General features: G+C 45.4%; 1 protein-coding gene across 2 annotated transcripts in view; it reads right to left on the bottom strand.

Annotated features, from left to right (window-relative positions):
• Positions 1 to 10856: 10856 nt before the first annotated feature.
• Positions 10857 to 22700, bottom strand: part of EPHB2 (EPH receptor B2) — a 100373-nt gene continuing 88529 nt past the window's right edge. The window contains exons 7-16 of one of the 2 annotated variants that reach the window (XM_044282421.1): positions 21033 to 21195; positions 20843 to 20951; positions 20507 to 20574; positions 17542 to 17664; positions 17215 to 17462; positions 16684 to 16899; positions 16224 to 16373; positions 15492 to 15685; positions 14849 to 15004; positions 10857 to 13783 (exon numbers count right to left, since the gene is read on the bottom strand). In XM_044282421.1, the coding sequence (XP_044138356.1) occupies positions 13675 to 13783; positions 14849 to 15004; positions 15492 to 15685; positions 16224 to 16373; positions 16684 to 16899; positions 17215 to 17462; positions 17542 to 17664; positions 20507 to 20574; positions 20843 to 20951; positions 21033 to 21195 (1536 nt within the window). In that variant the 3' untranslated portion in view covers positions 10857 to 13674. The remainder of the gene's footprint in view (positions 13784 to 14848; positions 15005 to 15491; positions 15686 to 16223; positions 16374 to 16683; positions 16900 to 17214; positions 17463 to 17541; positions 17665 to 20506; positions 20575 to 20842; positions 20952 to 21032; positions 21196 to 22700) is intronic. The other variant, XM_044282422.1, reaches the window with a different exon arrangement.

Raw genomic sequence — 22700 nt, 5'->3', positions numbered from 1 at the left:
ATAGGTGACAGGGACTTAAATTTATAAAATTCATCTTTAATTGCCGCGCACACCCTCCTTTCATTCGATCCTTCCGCTTTAATAACTTGTCCCACACTACTGCTTGATCACATTTCAGCCATTGACCTCCCTTGGATGTGGTATCCCTTTCTCATGCTACCTCTCCGGCGTGGAACCCCGATTCCCCGTGATCACCACGCATAAAAGAACATTGAAAGTTGATAGAGAAGATATCCAATTGGATCGTGGACGTCATGGGGGCGTACAATCAGGCAGAAGTTATCTAGAGTCAACAATGCGGCAGCAGGGCCTCTCCTGTCTAACGTTTCCTAATCCAAAATACCCCGGTGACATTCCCTGTAATTTTTAATTAATTATTCCAATAACAGGGCATCTTAAGAGCCCTGTATTGTTATTTATCGTCACTACCTCCCCGAGTCGGAAGTGGGTAATTGCAGCGCGCCCCCTCCTGTCATTTGATCCTTCCGCTTTGATAACTTGTCCCACATTTCCACTCGATCACATTTCCTCCATTGACCTCCCTTGGATGTGGTATCCTTTTCTCAGGCTCCCTCTCCGACCTGGAACCCTGATTCCCCGTTACCTGTGATCACCATGGTAGGCGAATAAAAGAACATCGAAAGTTGATAGAGAAGATATCCAATTGCATCGTGGACCTCACGAGGACATGCAACATGATGGAGCAGTAGGTGTGCACTCCTACATGTACTGACTGATGGGTCTGTCCCCTCCAACTTCTGGGTCTCCAAATTGGGCACATGGCCTGAGCTTGCCTTTTACGCCTTGGAGGTGCTGGCCTGCCCTGCAGCCAGTGTATTGTCTGAACGTTTGTTTAGCACGGCAAGAGGGGGTTATCTTTTTTTTTTTTTTATAATTGTATATTTATTAAATAATATAGAAATGAAAATGCACATCTACAATAGATTCATGCACATTAGTACAAGGTAAAGGATGAAATATGTAAAGCATCACATTCATATTAATTGAGCACTTATAACACTCGATAATATTCAATGATAGAAAATGAAAAACCGAGCAGTAAAATAACAATAAAGTGTACTAAGAGAGGAGGGGGTTATCTAAGAAGCGCAGCCGCCTGTCCACAGCCAATGTGGACAAGCTCACGTTAATTAAAATGAACCAGGCATGGATCCCACAGCACTTGTCCGTACCTTGTGCAGAATAGACATGTATACCGGCCTCACCCAGCCATTGTTGTACTCCAGCGCACATTCTCTTTCTTTTATATTTTCCAATGTTTTGGGGTCTACCCAAATTTGAACAAAAAAATAAATTAAATAATAAATAAAATATAAAACAAAACCAGACTTCCGGTTCCGGCGCTAAGATGCGAGCAGCGGAGTGAGAGAGCTCCGACACTCGCCCACCTGCATTCAGCTATTATTTCCCCTACAGTGACCGGAGGGGATAACGATTGAGTGACCGGAACCCCAGACCTACCGCGATATTCCATTCATGGATCGCTATCTCCTGCGCAGCGGTAGCCAGAGCCTCACATCTAACAACAGCACAGGAGAAGCGCAGGGCAAGATGGCGGATGCGCGCCTTCCCTCACCGGAGTCAGCGATGGAAACGCAGGAAAGGGGTGAGTCATTGGCGCTGCCTTCGGTGCCTCCTAGCCCCCCTAGAATCGATTATAAATCTCTAGCCATTGAAGTGGCCACCCATCTGGCTCCGGATATTAGAGAGACCCTGGCTAAAACGCTGTCAGCCTCACTACAACAAATACATGAGGCCATTGCGCAGCACAATGCGAAAATAGAGGAACTGGAGCAAAGAACTCTTTCTTTGGAGGCAGACAATGCCAAGTATGCTTATAAAGTGAATGAACTGGCCAAACAAAATGATATATTGTGGGATCGAGTGGAGGATTTGGAAAACTGGTAGTAATCTACGTCTCCTGGGCCTCCCTGAGTCTGTTAAACCGCAGGCATTGAAGGGACTATGTGAACTGGACCTCCAGCGGGCATTGGGACTTGAAGGATGCCATAAGGTGGAACGTGCTCACAGGATTGGACCCATGCCCGAGCCTCGTGATACACAGAGGCCACGTCAGGTGATAATGAAATTTCTGGACTATGGGGACAAAGAAGCCATCCTTAGAGCATTCAGAACCAAGAAGGGCCCACTAAAGCTCCTGGGTTATGCTGTCCTACTATTTGCTGACTATTCATCGGCAGTGGCTAAGAAAAGGAGGGAGTTCAGTCATGTTTGTTCTATTCTACACAAGAGGCAAATTAAATTTCAGCTTCTGTACCCAGCCAAGCTTCGGGTCACCCACGCAGATGGCTCTACGATTATTTTCCATGATCCGTCGGCAGCGGAGGAGATGATGGAATCACTGCAAAATCAGAGAAATGCAGATCGCTCGGAGCAGACAAGGAGAGCTGATTCACCTGGCCATGATGGACATAAAGGGGAGCGTCGCAGACATGAGTCCAGCCAGGAAAAAACCTGTGGACCTGGGACTGGGCGTAAAAGAATAGCCTTTCTTCATCATAGAGAGAATTAAAATGCTATTCTCAGGATAGATAGATCCAATCTGCCGCCTTGAGAGACGGATGTTATTTTTAGATGATTTTGTTAGGAGCTTCTGTTCCTATTCATATGCGGTTCAATTGTTATGATGGTTTTACCTTTTCTTGAGGGGGTTCTGGGTATCTCAGTTCTACTGTTACAGCCCAGAAAGGTGGACGAGGGTCGCAACCCAGAAAAAAGGAAGTTCCGTATCAGAAATTGAAGTTAGTTGCTGTTCTAACTTCAGGGGAAAGTATTTGAGAGGGTAGGGTGGGAAGGGTTATCCTATTGGTAAGAAATACTATTACCAGTATTTAAATAAACTTTCTGATTGTACTACGATAATCGAGTTACTAGTGGGTGTGGGATAAGAAATGCAATATGAAAATAGTCTCATGGAATGTCAAGGGCTTGAGATCACCTCATAAAAGGGGGATGGTCCTCAGCCATCTCAAAAAGCTCAAACCTGATATTGCTCTCCTGCAGGAAACCCACCTGAGGGATAATGATTTTGCTAGAATAAAGAAGATGTGGGTGTGTACAGTAATAGGGTTACTGGCAAATAATAGGAAGGCGGGAGTAATGATTTTGATAGATAAACAACTGAATTGTAGTATTGTCCAGCAATCTATAGATACACAGGGTAGGTGGGCACAGGTACTCCAGATCCAAGATATGCAGTATAGCATTTATAACATATATGGTCCGAACTCGAATAATGGTCTTTTTTCGGGGAACTGGAGAAGTCTTTGCTAGGTGACACGTGTGTAAACAAAATTATTGGAGGTGACTTCAACTCTGTGGTAAAAGGGGTGGAGGATCGGAGACGAGTAGGTGACAGAGTAGGGGGTGACGGACCTCAAGACAAAGTTCTGTTGCCGTTGATGAAAGGCGCGGGACTGATAGATCCCTGGCGCCAACTCCACCCTGATGATCGGAGCTTCACTTTTTATTCTACTCCGCAATCCTCTTGGTCTAGAATAGATTATATATTTCTGCCTCACTCCCTGATGCACAAAGTGGAATGGGCGGAGATAGGAGACATTGTCATCTCTGACCATGCACCGGTTTCTCCGATTTTAATGGATAGATATCCTAGGGCGCCAGATTATATTTGGCGATTCCCCTCCAACTTGTGCTCAAGGGAGGAGTTTGTAGAAAAGCTTGCTATATGGTGGGAGGAATATAAGGCTGATAATGAAGCCCATGTAAATACACCAGCTTTATTCTGGAACGCATCTAAAGGCTGTAATGCGTGGGAAAATGGGTTATGTGAATGGTATCAAGAGGAAGGCCCAGCTCTCTTTCACTCAAGCAAGCCTAAAAGTTAGAGGCTTATCTGGCATATACTGAGAACCCATCTGTGATTAACAAAAAGAGATGGGCTGAAGAACGCCAATTATTTGAGAGTTGTTTGAAGGACAGAGAGGCTTTGCGGCTCACTGAAATGGAAACCAAATTGTTTAAATACAGAAACAAGTCGGGGAAGCTACTGGCTAATTTAGCGAAAGGTATGAGATCTTCCCAACCTATAGCGAGCTTGAGGGATCCTAGGGGTGTCGTAACCCATGATCCGGCAAAAAATTAACTCTACAGTGGGAATGTACTATGAAGCTTTATATAAAGACGAGACGCAATGTGATATGTCAGGATCTCTCCTTACTAAGGTCAAATTACCTAGAATCACTGACGAACAAATTCAGAGCTTAAACTCAGATATCTCCTTACAGGAACTGCAGGGGGCTATTAAACATTTAGGTAACTCTAAAGCACTAGGGCCAGATAGATTTACCGGGGAATACTATAAGGCACTAATAACTCCGATTTCGCCAGTTGTTGTTGAATTGTTCAATGGAGTATTCCAAGGACGAATGGAATTAGATAGCGGAAAAACATGTCCTATATCAAACTACTGTCGAAGCCGGGGAAGGACCCCTTGCTTCCAGGGTTTTATAGCCCATTTCCCTGATAAATGTCGATGCCAAGCTTCTAGCGAAGATCGTAGCCGATCGCCTAGCCAATATAATGCCTCAACTGATTGGGAAGGAACAAGTGGGATTTGTCCAAGGTAGCTCTGCAGTTACTAATATTAGGACAGTGTTAACAGTCTTGGATAGGATACATAATTTGCCTATGAGGGGGGAACTTCCGGCCATGCTCAACCTGGACGCCGAGAAAGCTTTTGATAATGTCAGTTGGGCATGGCTGGGAGCGGTATTGGACAAGATGGGGTTCTCTGGGGCCTTCAGGACATACTTATCCCAGATGTACCAAAACCGAAGGCAAGAGTGTACACCCAAGGTTTTCTATCTAAACCCTTTAATCTCCAGAAGGGGACAAGACAGGGCTGCCCCCTATCGCCCCTTTTGTTCAATTTAGCACTAGAACCGCTAAAACCGAAAGAGCATTTGGGAAAAGTGATGGACCTGCTGAAGGAATTCGGAAAATATTCTGGATATACGATCAATATATCTAAATGTGAATTGTTACCATTAAAACAGGGTGACGACGGATCGTATGTTAGATCCCTGGGACTAGGCATTACCAAGGCTTCGTCGCAAATCACATACCTAGGGATCAAAATTGGTAGATCTCCTCACTCTATTTACCAACTAAATTACCCTCCATTGATAACAAAGATAAAAGGTGAGTTAGAGAGGTGGCAAAATTTGCCCCTTTCTTTGATGGGGCATTGCCATTTGATCAAAATGATGGGGGCGGCGAAGTTGATGTACCCTCTCCAAACTTTTACGTCATGCTGATGTGACTGAATTAGAATTTTTTTTGGTCTGTTTTCTATGGGGGGGAGGAGAGCCAGAATCTCCTTAAAGAAATTAAAATTACATAAGGGGCGGGGCGGACTTAACTTCCCAGATTTACGGGGTTACAACCTAGCATGCTTCAGTAGGCACATAATAGACTGGGCTAATGCGAAGTCTTACTACTCCAATTTAGATATAGAAAGGCAGCTTGCGGCTCCATGGGATCTGATGGCCCTCTTACACACTGGGATTTCGAAACTCCCTTTTATTGCAAGGAGAACGTTAATCTTGCGTGACACAATTATCGCCTGGAAAAACATCAGGAAATTGTACGGTCTCTCCTACCAATTCTCTAAACACCTCCCATTACAGGGCAATCCCAATTTCTCCCCTGGGAATGGCGATAAACACTTTAAATCCTGGGCGATTAAGGGAGTGAAGAAGATAGGAGATCTGTTTCATGAGCGGGAAGCTCGATGGATGACATTGAACGAACTAGAGGAGAGATGGAACCTCCAGGGTTCGAACTTGTTCTCTTATATGCAGGTGAAGAGTTATGGTAAGAGCTTAGTAAAGGATTTGTCTAGAGAATGGCGACGAAATAAATTTGATGCTCTTATTAAGAGGAATAATAAAATGTCCATCTCTGGGTTATACAACTCACTCAGGAGCGCTTGGGAGGACCACATATTTGCGAGTTTATTTAAAAAATGGGGGGACCAATTGGGAGTGTCAGAGATCGGACCAGTAGCCTGTTCCGGCCTTCAGGGTGTATATAGGGCAGTCTTAAATGAAAAAATGAGGGAAACTCAATTTAAGATTCTCCATCATGCAATCTATGGTTTTGATCTACCAACTTCAACAGCTAGGCCTGACAGAATTATAGCATGCCCCAAATGTAACACCCCAAAGACTGACTTGTTTCATGGTTTATGGCAATGCCCCAAACTTGGAGACTTTTGGCATCAGGTGTCTGAGCTCCTAAAACGAATTAGTGGTAGAAAGTCGGCACTAACACAGACGTTACTGGTGCTCCAGGCAGACAGGGTTGAGGAGTCCGGAGTTAGGGGGGGTAGGGATGAAAAGAAACTGACCATTATAGAGCATAAAGTGGTGCTGGAAGCTAAGAGATGTCTATTGGCTAGTTGGTCATCTGCAGCGGTGCCTAGTACAGATACTCTACTAGGACATCTACAACATATTTTCCAGTTAGAATGGCTTGATGCCATTACTAGGAAAGAAACACAGATTATTTAAGACCTGGGAAAAAGTTTATTCTAGCTTATAAATCAGAATCAGAATATGGTGATTTGATGGGACCGTTTAAACTAACAGCTTGGTACCTACAGGAAGACTTGAGGGGGCGACTAGGCAAGTTGAAGGTCTGAGACGGTTGACATACAACCCGCTATGATAAGTACACCTGCTAGGTGTTGTCGGTAAAGCATGGAGAGGAACTTGGACATTCAGAGAGGTGAGGGAGGGGGGAAGGTGGATAGGGGAGAGGGGGGGGGGGGGTTGAAAAAGGAAAATAAATGTTTGCCATATTTCAATTGTTGCTAATAACAAGTGGAAAAATATGCTATTGTATACGATGTAACTTATCTTTTTACTATTGTTCCTGTATGATTAATGATTGTGGCAAAACAACAATAAACAATACTTTAAAAAAACAAACAAAAAAAAAACTGTGTTGGCTACCTCCTCCACTTCCACCTACACCACCACATACACCGCCTCCTCAACCTCCTACTCCATATTGACCTCCTTCTCCTAGATCAAGATTATTATTTTATTTTTACGTATTTTATGTTATTTTAAGTAATTTCCCTATCCACATTTGTTTGCAGAGCACTTGCCGAGCTCTTATCCACATTTTGCTGCCATTTGCAGCCCTCTAGCCCTTTCCCTGACTTTTTTAGAGCCATTTTAGTGCTCCAAAGTTCGGGTCCCCATTGACTTCAATGGAGTTCGGATTCAAGTTCGGGTCCCAAACTCGAACTTTTTTGTGAAGTCCGGTCGAACCCAAACTTCCAGGTGTCCGCTCAACTCTAGAAGTCACCAGTGAGTCCTGCTACAATCAGAAGATGGCGATGTGAAGCCAAGTTACCCGAAAGAACAAGGAGCAAAGGTCTGTTGAAAAAAAAAAGACATGTCCTAAATAAACTCACCAAGGAACACAGAGAAATGGTGCAACAGTTTCTAGACTGATTAAAGTAGCATTTTTCTTTTTGGATCTAGTGGCCACAGACAGTACGTCAGAGGACCCCAAAGCACTGAATTCAAGCCACGGTCCACTGTTAAGACAGTACAGCATGGTGGTGCAAAAATCCTGCACATATGAGGGATCATGGATCAGTTTGACTATATCAAAATACTTGAAGAGATCATGATGCCCTATGCTGAAGAAGAAATGCCCTTGACATGGGTTTTTCAACATGACAACTACCCAAAACACAGTAGTAAGTGAGCAACATCTTGGTTACAGACAAACAGGATTGAAGTAAAGGAATGGCCGGCCCAATTCCCCGACCTCAATCCCATACAAAACGTGTGGGGTGCCATCAAAAATGCGGTTTATCAGGCAAAACCCCCAAAATGCAGAACAGCTGTGGAATGTAGACCCATTGTCCTGGACTGGAAGACCTCTCAGTGGAGTCAGAAGGTGGTTGACTCCATGCAACACACGTCAAGCCGTTCTCAGAAACAATGGTTCCTCCACTAAATATTAGTTCAGGAATTCAAAGTTAAAGAGGACCTTTCACTACAATAAAAAAAATCTAAACCAAGTATGCTGACATGGAGAGCGGCGCCCAGGGATCTCCCTGCACTTACTATTATCCCTGGGCGCCGCCCCGTTCTCCAGGTATAGGCTCCGGTATCTTCAGATTTTCGGCTCAACTGGGAGGAGCCTGCTCTAGTTCTCCTGGGCGTCTCGCAGTGCTCAGCTCATAGCCTGGGAGAAAAAAACCTCTCAGGCTATGAGCTGAGCGCTGCGATTGGCCAGCGCTACAGCCTGGGAGAAGGAGACGCCCAGGAGAACTAGAGCAGGCTCCTCGCAGTTGAGCCGAAAATCTGAAGATACTGAAGCCTATACCGGGAGAACAGAGCGGCGCCCAGGGATAATAAGTGCAGGGAGATCCCTGGGCGCCGCTCTCCATGTCAGCATACTTAGTTTAGATTTTTTATTGTAGTGAAAGGTCCTCTTTAAGCGACATCTGAAACATTTTTTCAATTTACCGTATATACCGGCGTATAAGACGACTTTTGAGCCCTAGAAAATATTTTCTAGAGTGGGGGGTCGTCTTATACGCCGGGTATGGCGGGCGCTGCAGTGCCGGGACGCCCGAATTATCAACAGAGAGAGCCCGGGCTATTGCCTTGTATCCCCAGCAGCTGAGAGCTGCGATGTAACCCACGGCATATGCCCCCCCCCTGCGCTGTACCTTGTATACCGCCCCCTGCTCTGTACCTTGTATGCCTCCCCCCTGCTCTGTACCTTGTATGCTCCTTGTACCGCCATCCTCCCGGCAGCTCGCATCTCGCTCCTACACATGTGCGAGATTTCATGCGGCGAGCGTGGATACACGGGATCCTCACGGCCGCTCGCATCTCGCTCCTGCGCATGTGCGAGATCTCCGTGCGGCGTATCTGCCGGTAAGTGCAGCGCAGATGTGCATATGTGAATATGAAGAATAACATAACAAAAACATGTTCAGGGTATAGGTGGCACATGTTTAGGGTCTGGGAGGCAGGGAGGGAGGACAAGGAAGGTGGTGATACCATGGGATGGTGGTGGGATGCAGGGATGGCAGTGGTATCTAGGGATGAATTAAAATTACCATATTGAAATCAGATCTAATGCTTTTTAAATTTTTCTTTGGTGTGTGTTGAAAAAGGGGTAGTCTTATACGGCGAGTATATCCCAAACTCTATATTTTCAGTGTAAAAGTTGGGGGTCGTCTTATACGCCCAGTCATCTTATACGCCGGCATATACGGTATACATTAAATTTTTTAGTTTTTAAAGAAAAATGCTGGCACTGCTGTTTTTTGGAGCAGCCTAAAATTCCCTTTTCTTGACTTTCTGTAAAGAATTATCCTGAAGAAATGTTACGGTGTTGATTTGGAATTGATTGTGTAGTATCTCCAGTGCATTTACATTTATGGAAATTAAATTAATAATGATTTTGTAATTTATTAGCTTTTTTAAACTCACTGCTATTTTATGAACACTTCTGTAGGTCCACCAACTTGATGTTGTCTCCACTATCATTACTGTGGGGAGTGAATGTCCCAGTGACTCAAAGTGTATTATATCTGTCTCCTGACGGGGACTTTTCAATCAAGCGTTGCTGCCACTATATCACTTGGCAAACATCCCGGCCCCAATGCAAAAATCTGTACCAGGGATGCCACTTGTGCCATTGGTGTCTTATGAGGAAGTTCTGGGAGAGCAGAATTTAAGGGAGGTGCTATTTTTGGTGTAGAGTCTACCTCCTCTAATGTGAGAGCTTGTTACACATCAGGTTGAGTGGCGATTCTAAACCCTAAATCCTCCATCCAGGCGGCAGGTTTTGTTGAGTTAAATGGGTCACTTGCTGTGAGATGGTGGATCATCTTGGATCGTGCATGATAAAGCTCAGGTGTGCCCCATAGATAGGACACCACTCAACATTCGTAACTGTATAATCCGTTCTGATGGACTATTTGGATGAGCTAATAAAATGCACCATACTGCCTTCAGATTCTTGCCATTGGCTGTTCTTGGCTCTTGTGTATTTTGGGCTGACCTTGCAAGCGTTAGACTCCAGGTCCATCACGTTCTACCCTACCCAGATCAAGTATACAAAATTCATGGCTAGATTAATGATAACCATCAATGCTATCTACCAGTAGATATTCAAATCACCCTTTTTTAAATGTTGGCATAGTATCTCTCATGACTACCTGCATAGTCTGACTGCTCTAACTGGAAAGAACCCTTTCCTATACTGATATCTAAATCACCTTTCCTCCACATGTAATGAATGTCTTTGGGTCCATTGTAAAGTCCCTCGAAAGAGTAAATCACATGCCAGTTCTTTGCATGGGCCACACATGTATACATGTAAATGAGATCACCTCTAAGGCATTTTTTCCCCTCATTATTAGAGACTTTACACCCCATTTCTACCTCTCCAATATCCTTTACAGTAGATGTGAACCAGAACGGAACCCCATATTCCCAATGTGGCCTTACAAGGGATTTATAAATTATTACGTTGGGATTGCAGCTTCTCTCTCTTTTTATCCAGTCGTAGTTGCTTTTGCAGCTGTTGCCTGACATTGAGTACTGCTGCTTAGCTTACATGTAACCAGAATAACCAAGTCCTTCTCTTATTTGGTTTTCCCCAGTCTTATATTATGTTGTGTGTATGTAGCCATACCATTTCGGTGGCCCAGGTGCATGTGGACAGCAGATGAGTGGGGGATACATATGAAGGTCCATGATGGTGAATCGGTGCACAAATCACACGACAAGACCCTCTTTTATAAACAAAGTATTTATTTCAGCTATTGACAAGAAGTTGCTCGCATGATTGCGCTGATTTCCTGGGAAGGAGCGGCTGGACGGGACTCACAGTGTTGGCGTTTCTCATCGCTTGTAGGGTGGAGACAATGTTACACCTGACTGAGACCGGAAGGAATTTCTACACCCAGATCCCTACTACACCTCTGCTCCTTTACATGCTGGTGAGGTTCTAGGAGATGTCTAGACCCTTGACCGTTACCTTCTCCCCCCTCCCGGCCTCAGGTGCTCAGACCGGACAGGAATGGATGACTCCAGCCGCTCACACGAGTCTCTGTAAACAGTCACTACAAACACTGAGCTCTGACTGGAAGAAATCATGGCACTTCAGACAGCTAGACGAGAGGGTGCCCTCGCTGTGGACCAGGCCCCGGGATCTGATGGTTCTCAGATTATTTCCAGACACGCGTGTACTCCTGCACAGCAAACAAGATAAATAAGCAGAAACACGCGTGACATTCCTCCCTGCTCTGCGCTGTCTCGTCTGTCACATCCCGGTTACAGAATACATCACACAATGGAAGCACAGTCACGGGCCCAGCCCCCCCCCCCAACTCATCCCCTAAGGCGATGCAGGAACAGATGTGAAGAATTACGCCGGCCTCACACACGTCATGAATGAGATTTGTGTGGCAATGTTTTACTGTAGGCAGGCAGTGATAGGGGACTCACACCTATCTGTACCCCCTGAACAAAGTGTTGCTTCTTATACCCCACCCTCCCCAAGATGAGAAGCACCGCCAAACTCGAGAAAGAGGGCCGAGACTATAAATATGGAAGCCTCTGCTCCACACACCTGCACTTGGTCTACAGAGCTGGCAATCACATGCCATCAAACCTAGTTTCCCTTACCGTCAGATTGAGACGTAGCCACCACAAACCGGGAGGAAACTGGTTTGTAGCCCTATAGATGTCCACATGGGAGGGAATGTGGATGGAAAGACTCCATACCAATTAATAGACCGATTGGTTTGCTCTAGAACCTTGTAATGACAATCACTTTGAGGTGGATCCCTCTGACCTCCTGACTGGTGCTCCTTACTTATCACTGGTGCCATGTAAAGGGGGATGCGGCTGTGCAGAAGGATGGGATTTGGAAACATGAGGTCCATCAGACCCAGGACGGCAACCAGCAGAGCATGGTACATAAAGGCCAGTCTGATCACTCTGAATGGAAGAGCTCATATCCCACGCAAGGACAACACAAATGTATCACACAAACTCCAGAGCCACAATCAGGGGAACGGAGCTTCTTCTATACTAGGTGTCTACAGAGGGAGAACGTGATTGTCACTGGCTACTGGTAGTTCTATAGTAATGAACGTTGGCCTGGACCAGTGCCGCCATGATCCACTGTACGTCAGGTTAAGAATGGTGGCACAGGTCAGCCCTCTTGTCTCTAAAGACAAGCAGGACACTCCTCCTAGTAGTAAGGAGAGGTCTCCTCTGGGAAATAAGCATTCACTTCTCACTGCATGCTACGCCATAATCCTGCCCATAACCCCAGGCAGGAGCAGAAAGAATGGACACAAAGGTTCTAGACTGTGGTGAGGAACATCCTGCAGGCATAGGTGACCTGAGATCAGAGTCTCCTGAAGAACCAATCCTAGACTAGGCTGAAGTCATTGGCTGTGCTACACTCATACCCATGGGGTTAATTTAGTCTTCAGTTCCTCGCCGGTCAGAGCCACTGCACATCAGAAAAGCTTATATAATAAGCTACACACAAAGGTGAATGATGCGGAAATGAAGTACTCTGTGAGGGCGGCCATGTTCAGTCCATCAGCCAATCACAAGTGAGACGATTGATGTGCAGAGGGTTATTGTCCAGTTTTTTTTTGTGATTTTTTTTTCAAGTTCTTTTTTAAGCAATTTCAATCTTTCTGAGTACCGATATCCAAAAAACAATGTAAAAAAAGTCATTTCTGTAAACAAAGAAACAGATTTCCAAACGACGACAACACTGACGACAAAGCGTGATATTTTTTTTTTACACTTCAGAGTTTTGTCATTAAGTCTAATACGGACCGTACTGGGAAAGTCTTCTGAGAAAAAGAGGGGGTTGGCAATTAGTGATGACATCATCACTGAGGTTTGTGCACATGATATGGATCAAATGTCACTTGAGGTGCGCTCGGGACTTGGAATGTGGGGGAAAGGGGGGATTGCAAAAAACGTAGAACTCACAAAACTGTTTCAGGCTCGGCAGAAAGGAGTTGTCTTTTATTACAAACACTACAAGTCTTAGCGGCATCTTCCTTTCCATGGAAAAAGCCGTTGTTTTTAGGTAATTCTTGTAACATCTCCAAGATGTAGAATTATATATTCTTAGATGGAGCGGGTCCATTTAATGGAAATAAATTCTTCTCGTCTCTCAGGTCGGTCCCTGGAGGAATGGCGTGAGGTTATCCACGTGCTGCACTCTTGGTCAGGACCGTTGCTTCTTGTTGTGCAGGAAACATTCCTCACCGTCCATTGGTCTATAATTCTTTAAGCCCTTTTTTATGACTTACTGTAAAATTATTATTTGTACAAATCCAGATCTAATATTCCAAAAATATTCTTCCCATCACCCCCAAAGCGTGATCCCCCACTTTTCCCAGGGAAGCTCTGCTCTCAGGGTGAAACCATCAGGGTGGCTTCTGGTGACAACAGACGGTCCTGTCCGTATCAGGTGCATTCGCGAAACTTCATTGTACCAAGGTGGGGTTGGGAGAGAGGGGAAGGCTCGAAACCCAAGTACATTAGGAAGTGTGAGGATGAGGAAGCACTCGCCATTCGATCAGACTTCTACTGACTGGATCTGGTTCATCTGCGCTCGCATCACCTGAATGCTGTTGAGGATTTTCTTCTGGTGACCGGCCAAAGTTACCCCGACCCGTAGGATGTCTCTAGAGAAAAAAAAAAAAACAGAAGACAGTTAGAGGCAACACAGACCCACTGCAATGACCCAGCATCTGCTCCACCTTGCGCTACATTCACATGGCACACGCACGTTTTTAGAACCAACTGAACTCAATGGGGCTGGTCATGTTTTTTTTTGTTTTTTTTCTTAACGGCCAGTGAAAAGCGGCCATTTAGACAGGAGTGTACCCATGTAATGGCCATCCAAAAGGGATACGCTGACGGAAAAGGGCCTATTAGGGGTTAAATAATAATAATACTCCACTAGCAAGGGCAGAGACAGGAGCTCTTGATGCTGGAAGTGCCAGGTGACGTTATCACGCTGGGAGCGCAGGTCCCTCAGCTTTCTAAGAAGAACAACTACCTCTACGCGTGTAAGTGGAGGAGGTAATTTTTTTTTCGGGCATAACAAAAGCACGTTATTACTGCTGGGGGCCACTATGGGGGGACATTATGTATACTACAAGGGTTGGGATTAAAATAAAAATCATCCACTTTTAAGGGCTGTTGAAAATGGATGCAAAAATGGTTGAAAAATGTCCATGAAAAACCGACCGTGTGTCTGTTTTTTATGCCCATTTTTTTCACTGTTGTGTGAAAGTAGACTTATTAGCCGTGAACCTCACATTCTACATGAGGATTGAGCTGCTGCCAGACGCTCAGCCCTGACCCGTGGCCGTCAACTCTCTCTTTACACCGGGAGGCGTCTCCTTAATCCTGCAGGAATTCTCCATCAGACAGGTCTGGAGATGCTCATGACACAATAGACAGAAGATACAGCGGTGCTCCGCTCGGCTACGTGTTTATTCGCCTGCAGGGCTCGTCTCTCACAAGAGGGAGAGCAAATATTGGTAGAGTGCACACAATAGAGTTGGGCTGGCTGGATACCATGAATCTATAGCGGCTGCAATTCATCAGAGAGCAGAACGTACAGTATACTACTGTTATACAGGACACGTGGGGCCTGAGGATCAGACACCAGGGACTACATGTCTAGGTGCCAGCTATGTGTCCCAAAGGTGAACCCCATGCTCAGCCCTGTCACTACTTACTCCATGATCATTTGTGAGACGACATCAAAGGTTGTGAATCCGGCATTGGCAAAACTCTCCTTGTATTGACCCATCTTGATGGCGTCCAACCACTCGTCCACTGTGTTGAAGCTAGTGTAATCAGGGACTGTACGGTCCAGGAGCGGGAGAGTCACTCTGTAAGACACACAGAATCAGGATGAGCCAGGAAGATCGTTAAATATCTACCACTAACCTAATCCAAAGTCCTATTCTTCCAGGTCAATTCAGGTGTGAGGTCTATAGCGCCACTGTCACCTTACTACTCTTACAAGCTATTTACCGCTGATTGTGGGGACCTGTGTCTTATCATAAGGAGGACAGCCTGCATTATCTGTTCAGCTTCTTATTGAACTCCACACAGCACCGCTGCCTGTATATTGGACAGGGTCACAGGGGCCACCACTCATGTTATGTCATGTTCCATCACCATCTTGTCCGGGAATGAACCAAACAGGATATCAGAAGGAAGAGAAGGAACCAAACACATCATGGGGGAAAATAACAGGTAATGAGGTCTGTCACCAATAACCAGGCAATACCCTTTACCTACCACAGAACAGGGGTTAAGCTACATTTCTCTGACCTACATAACATCCAAAATATGAAGGACAGAACATCGTACCCAGACGATAGAGGTGCTACGGCCTTCAGACTGTTGGGGTTACGAATCATCTTGTCCAAGGTGTTGACTATCTGGCCGAATTTAGGCCGGTGGTTTCTGTCCTTCTGCCAACAGTCCAGCATTAGTTGGTGGAGTGCATTTGGGCAATCCATGGGTGGTGGAAGGCGGTAATCCTGTTCAATGGCGTTAATGACCTGTAACGTAAGAAGAGACATTGTATGAAAGAGTCCTGCATATTCCGTGTGGCCCCTTCACGTGGTCGCTATGAGAATAGATATACGGGCTGCTGTGAATAAAGATCTTCAACCATGTGTCTTCAAGCATCACCCACTGCAGCACCATGACCGGGGCAAGCCAAATGAGGCATGAGGTAATGGAGGTCTCGTTTTCGGCTGTGATTTGTCCTCATCTCTTAATTTGTGAACAATAGGATAACTGGGGGAGATTCAGCGGGAGGTAAAGAGAACACTCCTGTTATTCAGCTCTGTCATCTACCTGACACCTAAAGGTCACCATGTTAATTGTCCATCAATGCTCGGATACAGAGTTTGAGGCAGAGCATTTAATGAAGGCAGTAAAGAGCAATTAACCCAAGTCCAGTCCAGATTAAAGCAATCTGAATCTTTTCTGGTTCGTCTGCCATTAATTAATGGCTTCATCTCAGATCTCCCCTCCCGCAGTCTGGGCGCCACTGTGCCGTCTCATCTCGGATGTCCCTCTACAGCCACTTACATCTTGGTTTGTCATGTCCCAATAAGGTCTCTCCCCATAAGACATCACTTCCCACATGACGATGCCGTAACTCCAGACGTCACTGGCGGATGTAAACTTTCTATACTGGATGGCTTCAGGGGCTGTCCACCGGATGGGAATCTTTCCTCCCTGCAACACAGAGAAAATTATGTCACAATTCTGCCTGCAGCAAATGGGAGTCAAACATGAAGTAATGTGAAGAATAGGTCATGTGGCAGTCTGCATTCTATCCAATATTACAGCATGGACGGGGGAGGCAGGGCATGAGTACCTCCAGCTTGACTCCCTGAGATCTCAGCAGATCTGCATTTCTCCTATAGATAGATCCACACATACAGGGTCTGTACCCTAGATGAGCAGCATAAGCTCGATGGCATAGCAGCAGCGTGTTCTCTAGAGCTGAGCCTCACGGTTACCGGGGGACAAAGACATTACTCACCAGGGCGCTAGTGTATGTCGGGTCTGATGTGTCATCCTCCAGGAAGCGAGACAAGCCGAAGTCAGAGACTTTACACACCAGGTTACTGTTCACCAGGATGTTACGAGCAGCTAAGTCCCGATGGACGTAATTCATATCGGCCAAGTACTTCATACCAGCAGCAATGCCCCTCAGCATGCCCACCAGCTGAATGACTGTGAACTGCCCATCATTTTGCTGTAGGGAGAAGAAAATGAAATGTTTTCAGGGTCCTTTCATGAAAATACTGACCACAGCAGTGGAAAAAGACACTAAAGACCTAGCACTCAAGCAGTGGAACCAGACATTACAGACCTATCATCACAGCATCAAAACCAATTGCTGCAGGCTCATTACCACCACTCTGGGACCAGGCAATAACGGCCTATCACCACAGTAATGGAACAAGATGCTAGAGACCCATCGCTACAGCAGTGGAAACGGATACCTTAAAGTATCACCAGATGCTACGGACCCGTGCCTAAACCATATATTTTCTTGCATGTCCCGTACCCGGAGGAAGGAGTCCAGGGATCCATTTTCCATGAACTCTGTAATGATCATGACTGGTGAGCTCTTGGTAACCACTCCTTCCAGATGGATGACATTGGGGTGATCAAACTGGCCCATGATGCTGGCCTCACTAAGAAAGTCTCTCCTCTGCTTCTCCGTGTACCCTGATTTTAAAGTTTTGATGGCCACAAAAACCTCTCTTTTTCCTGGAAGCTTCAGGTGTCCACTGCAAACTTCACCAAACTCCCCTACAATAAGAACAAAAAAATGGTCAGATGATCCGTCGATTGGCCACGCATAAACACATGGGCTAGACCAACCACTTACCTGCTCCAATAACCTGCTCAATTTTCACACAGGAAATTTCAATTTCTTTGGCAAATTCACGAACGGCCTCATTGGGATCCTCATATGTAAAAGGATCTATGTAAATTTTCATTCCTGGTGTCACTGGAGTGGGAAAACAAGATCAAAGAGACTTGTAGAATGCATAAATGAATGAAAAGGAAGTCCAGTGAGGAAGGTGGAAGAGATGGTGAATAAGGTGAAGGAGACGAGAAAAAGGCAAGGAAGAGGGTGGAGAAGATGAGGAATAGAAATAAAAGTAGGTTGAGGAGACAAGGTAAAGAAGAGTAAGAAGGTGAAGGAAACAAGGAAGAGAATGGAAAAGATCAGGAAAAAGAGTAGAACACAAGAAAGAGGTGAGAGGATAAGGAAAGTTTGTAGAAAAAGGTGGAGGAGAGAAGGGAAAAGATGAGTAAGAAAGTGAAGATAATCAAAAGACAAAGAAGAATAGAAAGGAAACGAGGATAAAGAAGAACCCAAAGGGTGAAGATGATGAGGAACAGATTAGGAACATGGAGGAGTTGAGAAAAAGGCAAGGGAGAAGGTGAAGATGATGAAGGTGGAGGAGACGAGGAAGAAGATAGAGGAGATAAGGAAAAGGCAAAGAAGTTGGGGAAAACAATAAAAAGGGCAGGAAGGTGAGGAAGTGGGTGGAGAAGAGAAAAAGCTAAGAAATGGGAGACAAGAGACAAGGAAGCTTTAAGGAAGAAGAAGCTGAAGACAGTGGGAAAAGTAGCAGAAGACGGTGGGAATAGCAGAAAATGGTGGGAAAAGGTGAGTAAGAAGATGAAAAAGACGGGTGGGAAAGAGAGTGAAGGAGACAAGGTAAAGATTAAGAAGGTGATGGAGACAAGTCAAAGGCAAGGAAAAAGCCACAGGGGATGAGGAAAAGATGTACAGTGAAAGAAGTCAGAGGGTGGAGGTGATGAGGAAAAGACATGGAAAAAATTGAAATTATGAGAAAGGAAAAGGCAAGGAAAAAAGTGAAAAACTGGAGGAGATGAGGAAATGAGTGGAGAAAGTAAGGAAAAGATGAGTAAGAAGGTGGAAAAGGCAAGGAAAAGGCAAGGAAGGTGGTGGACTATAAAAAGAAAAGACCAGGAAAAAGGTGGAAAAGTCTGGGAAGAGAGTGGAAAAAATGAAGAAAAAGGTTGAAGAAAAAGCAGCAGAAGATGAACAGAAGTTGTAGAAGAAGTGAAATGAAAGGGACAAGGAAAAGGTAAGGAATAAGTTGAAGGAGATGATGAAAAGACTAGAAAGAAGAAAGCAGTCTGAAAAAAGGTGGAGGAGATGAGAAGAGAAGAAAGGAGGTGGAAGACAAGATGAAATACAAGGAAGAAGGTGGAGGAGTCAATGAAAAAAGATGAAGGAAGTGAGGAAGGTGTTGGCCAACCTGCGGCTCTCCAGCTGTTGTAAAACTACAACTCCCACCATGTAAGCTGATAGCTATAGGCAGTCTGGGCATGCTTGGAGTTGTAGTTTTGCAACAGCTGGAGAGCCTCAGGTTGGCCATCCTTGGTGTAGATGATGAGGCAAAGGTGAGGAATAAGGTGGAGGAGACAAGAAAAAGACAAGGAAAGGGTTGGAAGGGATGGGAAAAGGAAAATGTGAAAAAGAATTTAGAGGGCAAGGAAAGAATGGTGGAAGACAAGGAAAAGGTGAGAAAGAAGGTAAAGAAGATAGGGAAAAGAGTAGCTAGACATGGAGATGATGATAAATCTGCAGAAAAGTTAAGAAAAAAGTTTGAAAAGATGAGAAAATGGCAAGAAAGAAGATGGAAAAGATGTAGAAGAGGGCAAAGGAGATGAAATGGGAGGAAGAGATGAGTGAAAAGGTGGAGCAGATGAGGAAAAGTGAGGAGGAAGGTAAAGGAAACAAGGGAAAGGTGAGGAAGAAGTAGGTGGAGGCCAGAAGATCCTGAGCAAGAAAAATGAGAAGAGGAAGAAGGTGGAGGTGACTGGAGAAATGGAAGAGTTAGAAGGTAGAGGAGACTGACAACATGCACGGAAGTTTAAGAGCATTAAAGGTAGAGGAGGGCTTGTACAACCTGAAGATTTAGTGGAGCCTTAAGACAATAAAGTTAAGTGATAGAGAGAAAACTTGCAGAACAAGAAGACGATACAATGGAGCTCTATCATGGAGTGTGATATACCATGATCACCAACACGAGCATTACAAGAGTCAGTGCACCAATCTCCCCCACCTCTCCCTCTGAAAACCATTGGCCTCTTTCACACGACCGTATGTTTTTTTCAGTGTTTTGCGGTCCGTTTTTCACAGACCCATTGTTCAGTTTTTTGTTTCCGTTTCTATTCAGTTTTTTCCGTACGGCATGTACAGTAATTACATAGAAAAAATTGGACTGGGCATAAAATTTTCAATAGATGGTTCCGCAAAAACGAAACGGATACGGAAGACATACGGATGCATTTCCGTATGTGTTCCGTTTTTTTTTGCGAACCCATTGACTTGAATGGAGCCACGGAACGTGATTTGAGGGCAATAATAGGACATGTTCTATCTTTCAACGGAACAGAAAAAAGGAAATGGAATGCATACGTAGTACATTCTGGGTTTTTTTGCGGACCCATTGAGATAAATGGTTCCATACACGGAACGCAAAAAAAAAAACGGCCCGTAAATGGAAAAAAATTAAATGGTCGTGTAATAGAGGCCTTAGACCGTCAACAGCACAGGATGGACTGAAGATCTGGCGGTCACTGCATGTCCACACATAGACATCTGATGAAAAGACCTTCCTCATTGTATACATGCTACAAGTGTGGGGAGAGGAAGAGCTGGGTGGGATAGAGTATGCTGAAGGATCGGTGGTTAATGGATGGTTCTTATGATTTGGTGAATATGTTACAACTTTAAGGGAACAAATTAACCAACGAACCAACGAGAGAACGAGCCCCTAGAACTGGTGAAGGCAGACGGTACGTACTGTGGCCACTGGTATAATGCTGCAGTTTGTCTGTGTATTCAGAGTCTGCTCTTTCAAATCCTCGTCTTCTGGAGAAAATACAAACCGTAGTTAATCCAGCTATCAAGCAACTACTACTCCTATCAGATCATCTGAGTGGACAGCCCTATTGTAATAGGTCTGCCCACAATACCATCAGAGGTCAATATACAAGAAACACATGATTAGTCGGGAACAGATGCAGAACATTCGTGTCCACCTCTGAGGAATGCCATATCTACATGTCTCATGTAACTGAGGGGGTGCTGTTGTATCATAATGGGGGGCTGGAAGGACAGACAGCATACGATACTCTACCTATTGCAGACAATGATGATGACAACCAGAGCGATAAGGAAGACCAGACCAGCCGCCGAGGAGCCTATAATCAACGGGAGCTTTTCCTGGAAGCTGCTCCGATATTCAGCTGTAATGAGAGGTTTGGCATTAGGCATGGGCACAGGTGATGCCAGTGACAACCACAATCAATCTTTGGCTCGGCACTCACCTTCTGTCATAGTCTGGAAATACATTTTGCCGCTGTATCTGCCATATCCAGCCACCGTTCTCGCTCTCACCTGAAAGACGTATATGGTGCCTGCCTTCAGGCCAGACACAACCACAGTGTTGGTCGAACTCTTCACCACCGATGAATTGTGTTCCGTCAGATCCTGCAAATGCACAACATGGAGGCTGTTATCAGCGAGGAAGCTCCACCACATTCCTGTCTCTGGTGCAGCATGACAGCAGAAAGATGACAATGAGGCCATCACCTTCTCACCGTGAAACCTTTTATAATAATATTTTAACAGGTGCTGGGGAAGTCATGCAGAAAACCCGGGATTGTGGAGCCACAGGTGCACGCCCAGCCCCTCGGGGCACCAGGTGGGCGCTTAACATTCCTACCTCTAAGTGAAGTGAACTTGTCTGAGGGGCACTGCTGCCAAACAGAGAGATGTGACAGAAAGTACACCTCAGGGAAAAGGAACCCTAGGGGCAAGCAGTGAATCAGCTGTAGCTGGCATGACTGAATAGATTGAGTAAATGGGCAATGAGGGTGGTGGTACTAAGTAATGGGCACTCTTGGTTGTGGGCTCTTAGAGTAGCAGGCTATAAGTAATGGCCACTGTAGTAGCAGACAGTGCAGTTAGGGGTCTCTGAAAGAAGTGGGCATTGTGGGTAGCAGAAACAAAGTATTGGGAACTGTAGATGATGGGCACTACGAGGCAGGCACTGTGGGTACAGGGCACTATGGTTAACAGACTCTCTGAATAGCACTTTGTGTAGCAAAACTGAGTAGTGGGCACAATGGGTAGTTGGCATTGTGGGTAGCAGACACTCTTAATAGGCACTATGTGCAGCAAACCCTGAGTAGCAGGCACTGTGGGTATCAGATAATGAGTAGTAGGCATTTTGAATAGCAAACCCTAAATAGCGGACTCTGCAAGTATCAGGCACTGTGGGTATCAGATACTAAATAGTAGGCATTTTCAGTAGCAAACACTTTGGGTAGTGGGCACTGGGGATAGCAGACTCTCTGAATAGCACTTTGCGTAGCAAACCCCGAGTAGTGGGCATTGCAGGTAGAGGGCACTGTGGGTAGCAGACACTGAATAGGCACTTTCAGTAGCACACCCTGAATAGTGGGCAATGTGAATGGTGGGCACTGTGGGTAGCAGACACTATGGATAATAGGCAATTTGTGTAGTAAAACCTGAGTAGCGGGCACTGCAGGTAGTGGGCACTATGGGTATCAGACACAAAGTAGTAGGCATTGTGAGTAGCAAACCCTGAGTAGTAGGCAGTGCTGGTTGTGGGAGTGTGGGTATCAGATACTGTGTAGTAGACACTTTGAGTAGAAAACCCTGAGTAGTGGGCACTGTGGGTAGCAGGCCACCCCACAGCTGTAATTGCCCTGTAGCCCAGAAGAACGCAAGGTGCCAGTGTCTCTGCGGAGATATCAGACCACACTGACGTTGCGTGGCTGCGCCCATTATTCGCTGATCTCTAATGCCTTCTCCTCCTGTATCTGCAGCTTCTATTTCTGGTTATTCAGGCTGCGCTATTCTGAGAGAGGCGCCGGGTCGTCCACTGAGTGAGCTCAGCTACATCGCACGTCAAACACCTTCACGTCACATTGGTCATGACAGATAGGAGCTGCCCGGGACGTGTCCAC

Source organism: Bufo gargarizans, chromosome 2, assembly GCF_014858855.1.
Source record: "Bufo gargarizans isolate SCDJY-AF-19 chromosome 2, ASM1485885v1, whole genome shotgun sequence".
Classification (NCBI taxonomy): Eukaryota; Metazoa; Chordata; class Amphibia; order Anura; family Bufonidae; genus Bufo; species Bufo gargarizans.
This window is presented reverse-complemented; position numbering and strand designations above follow the sequence as displayed.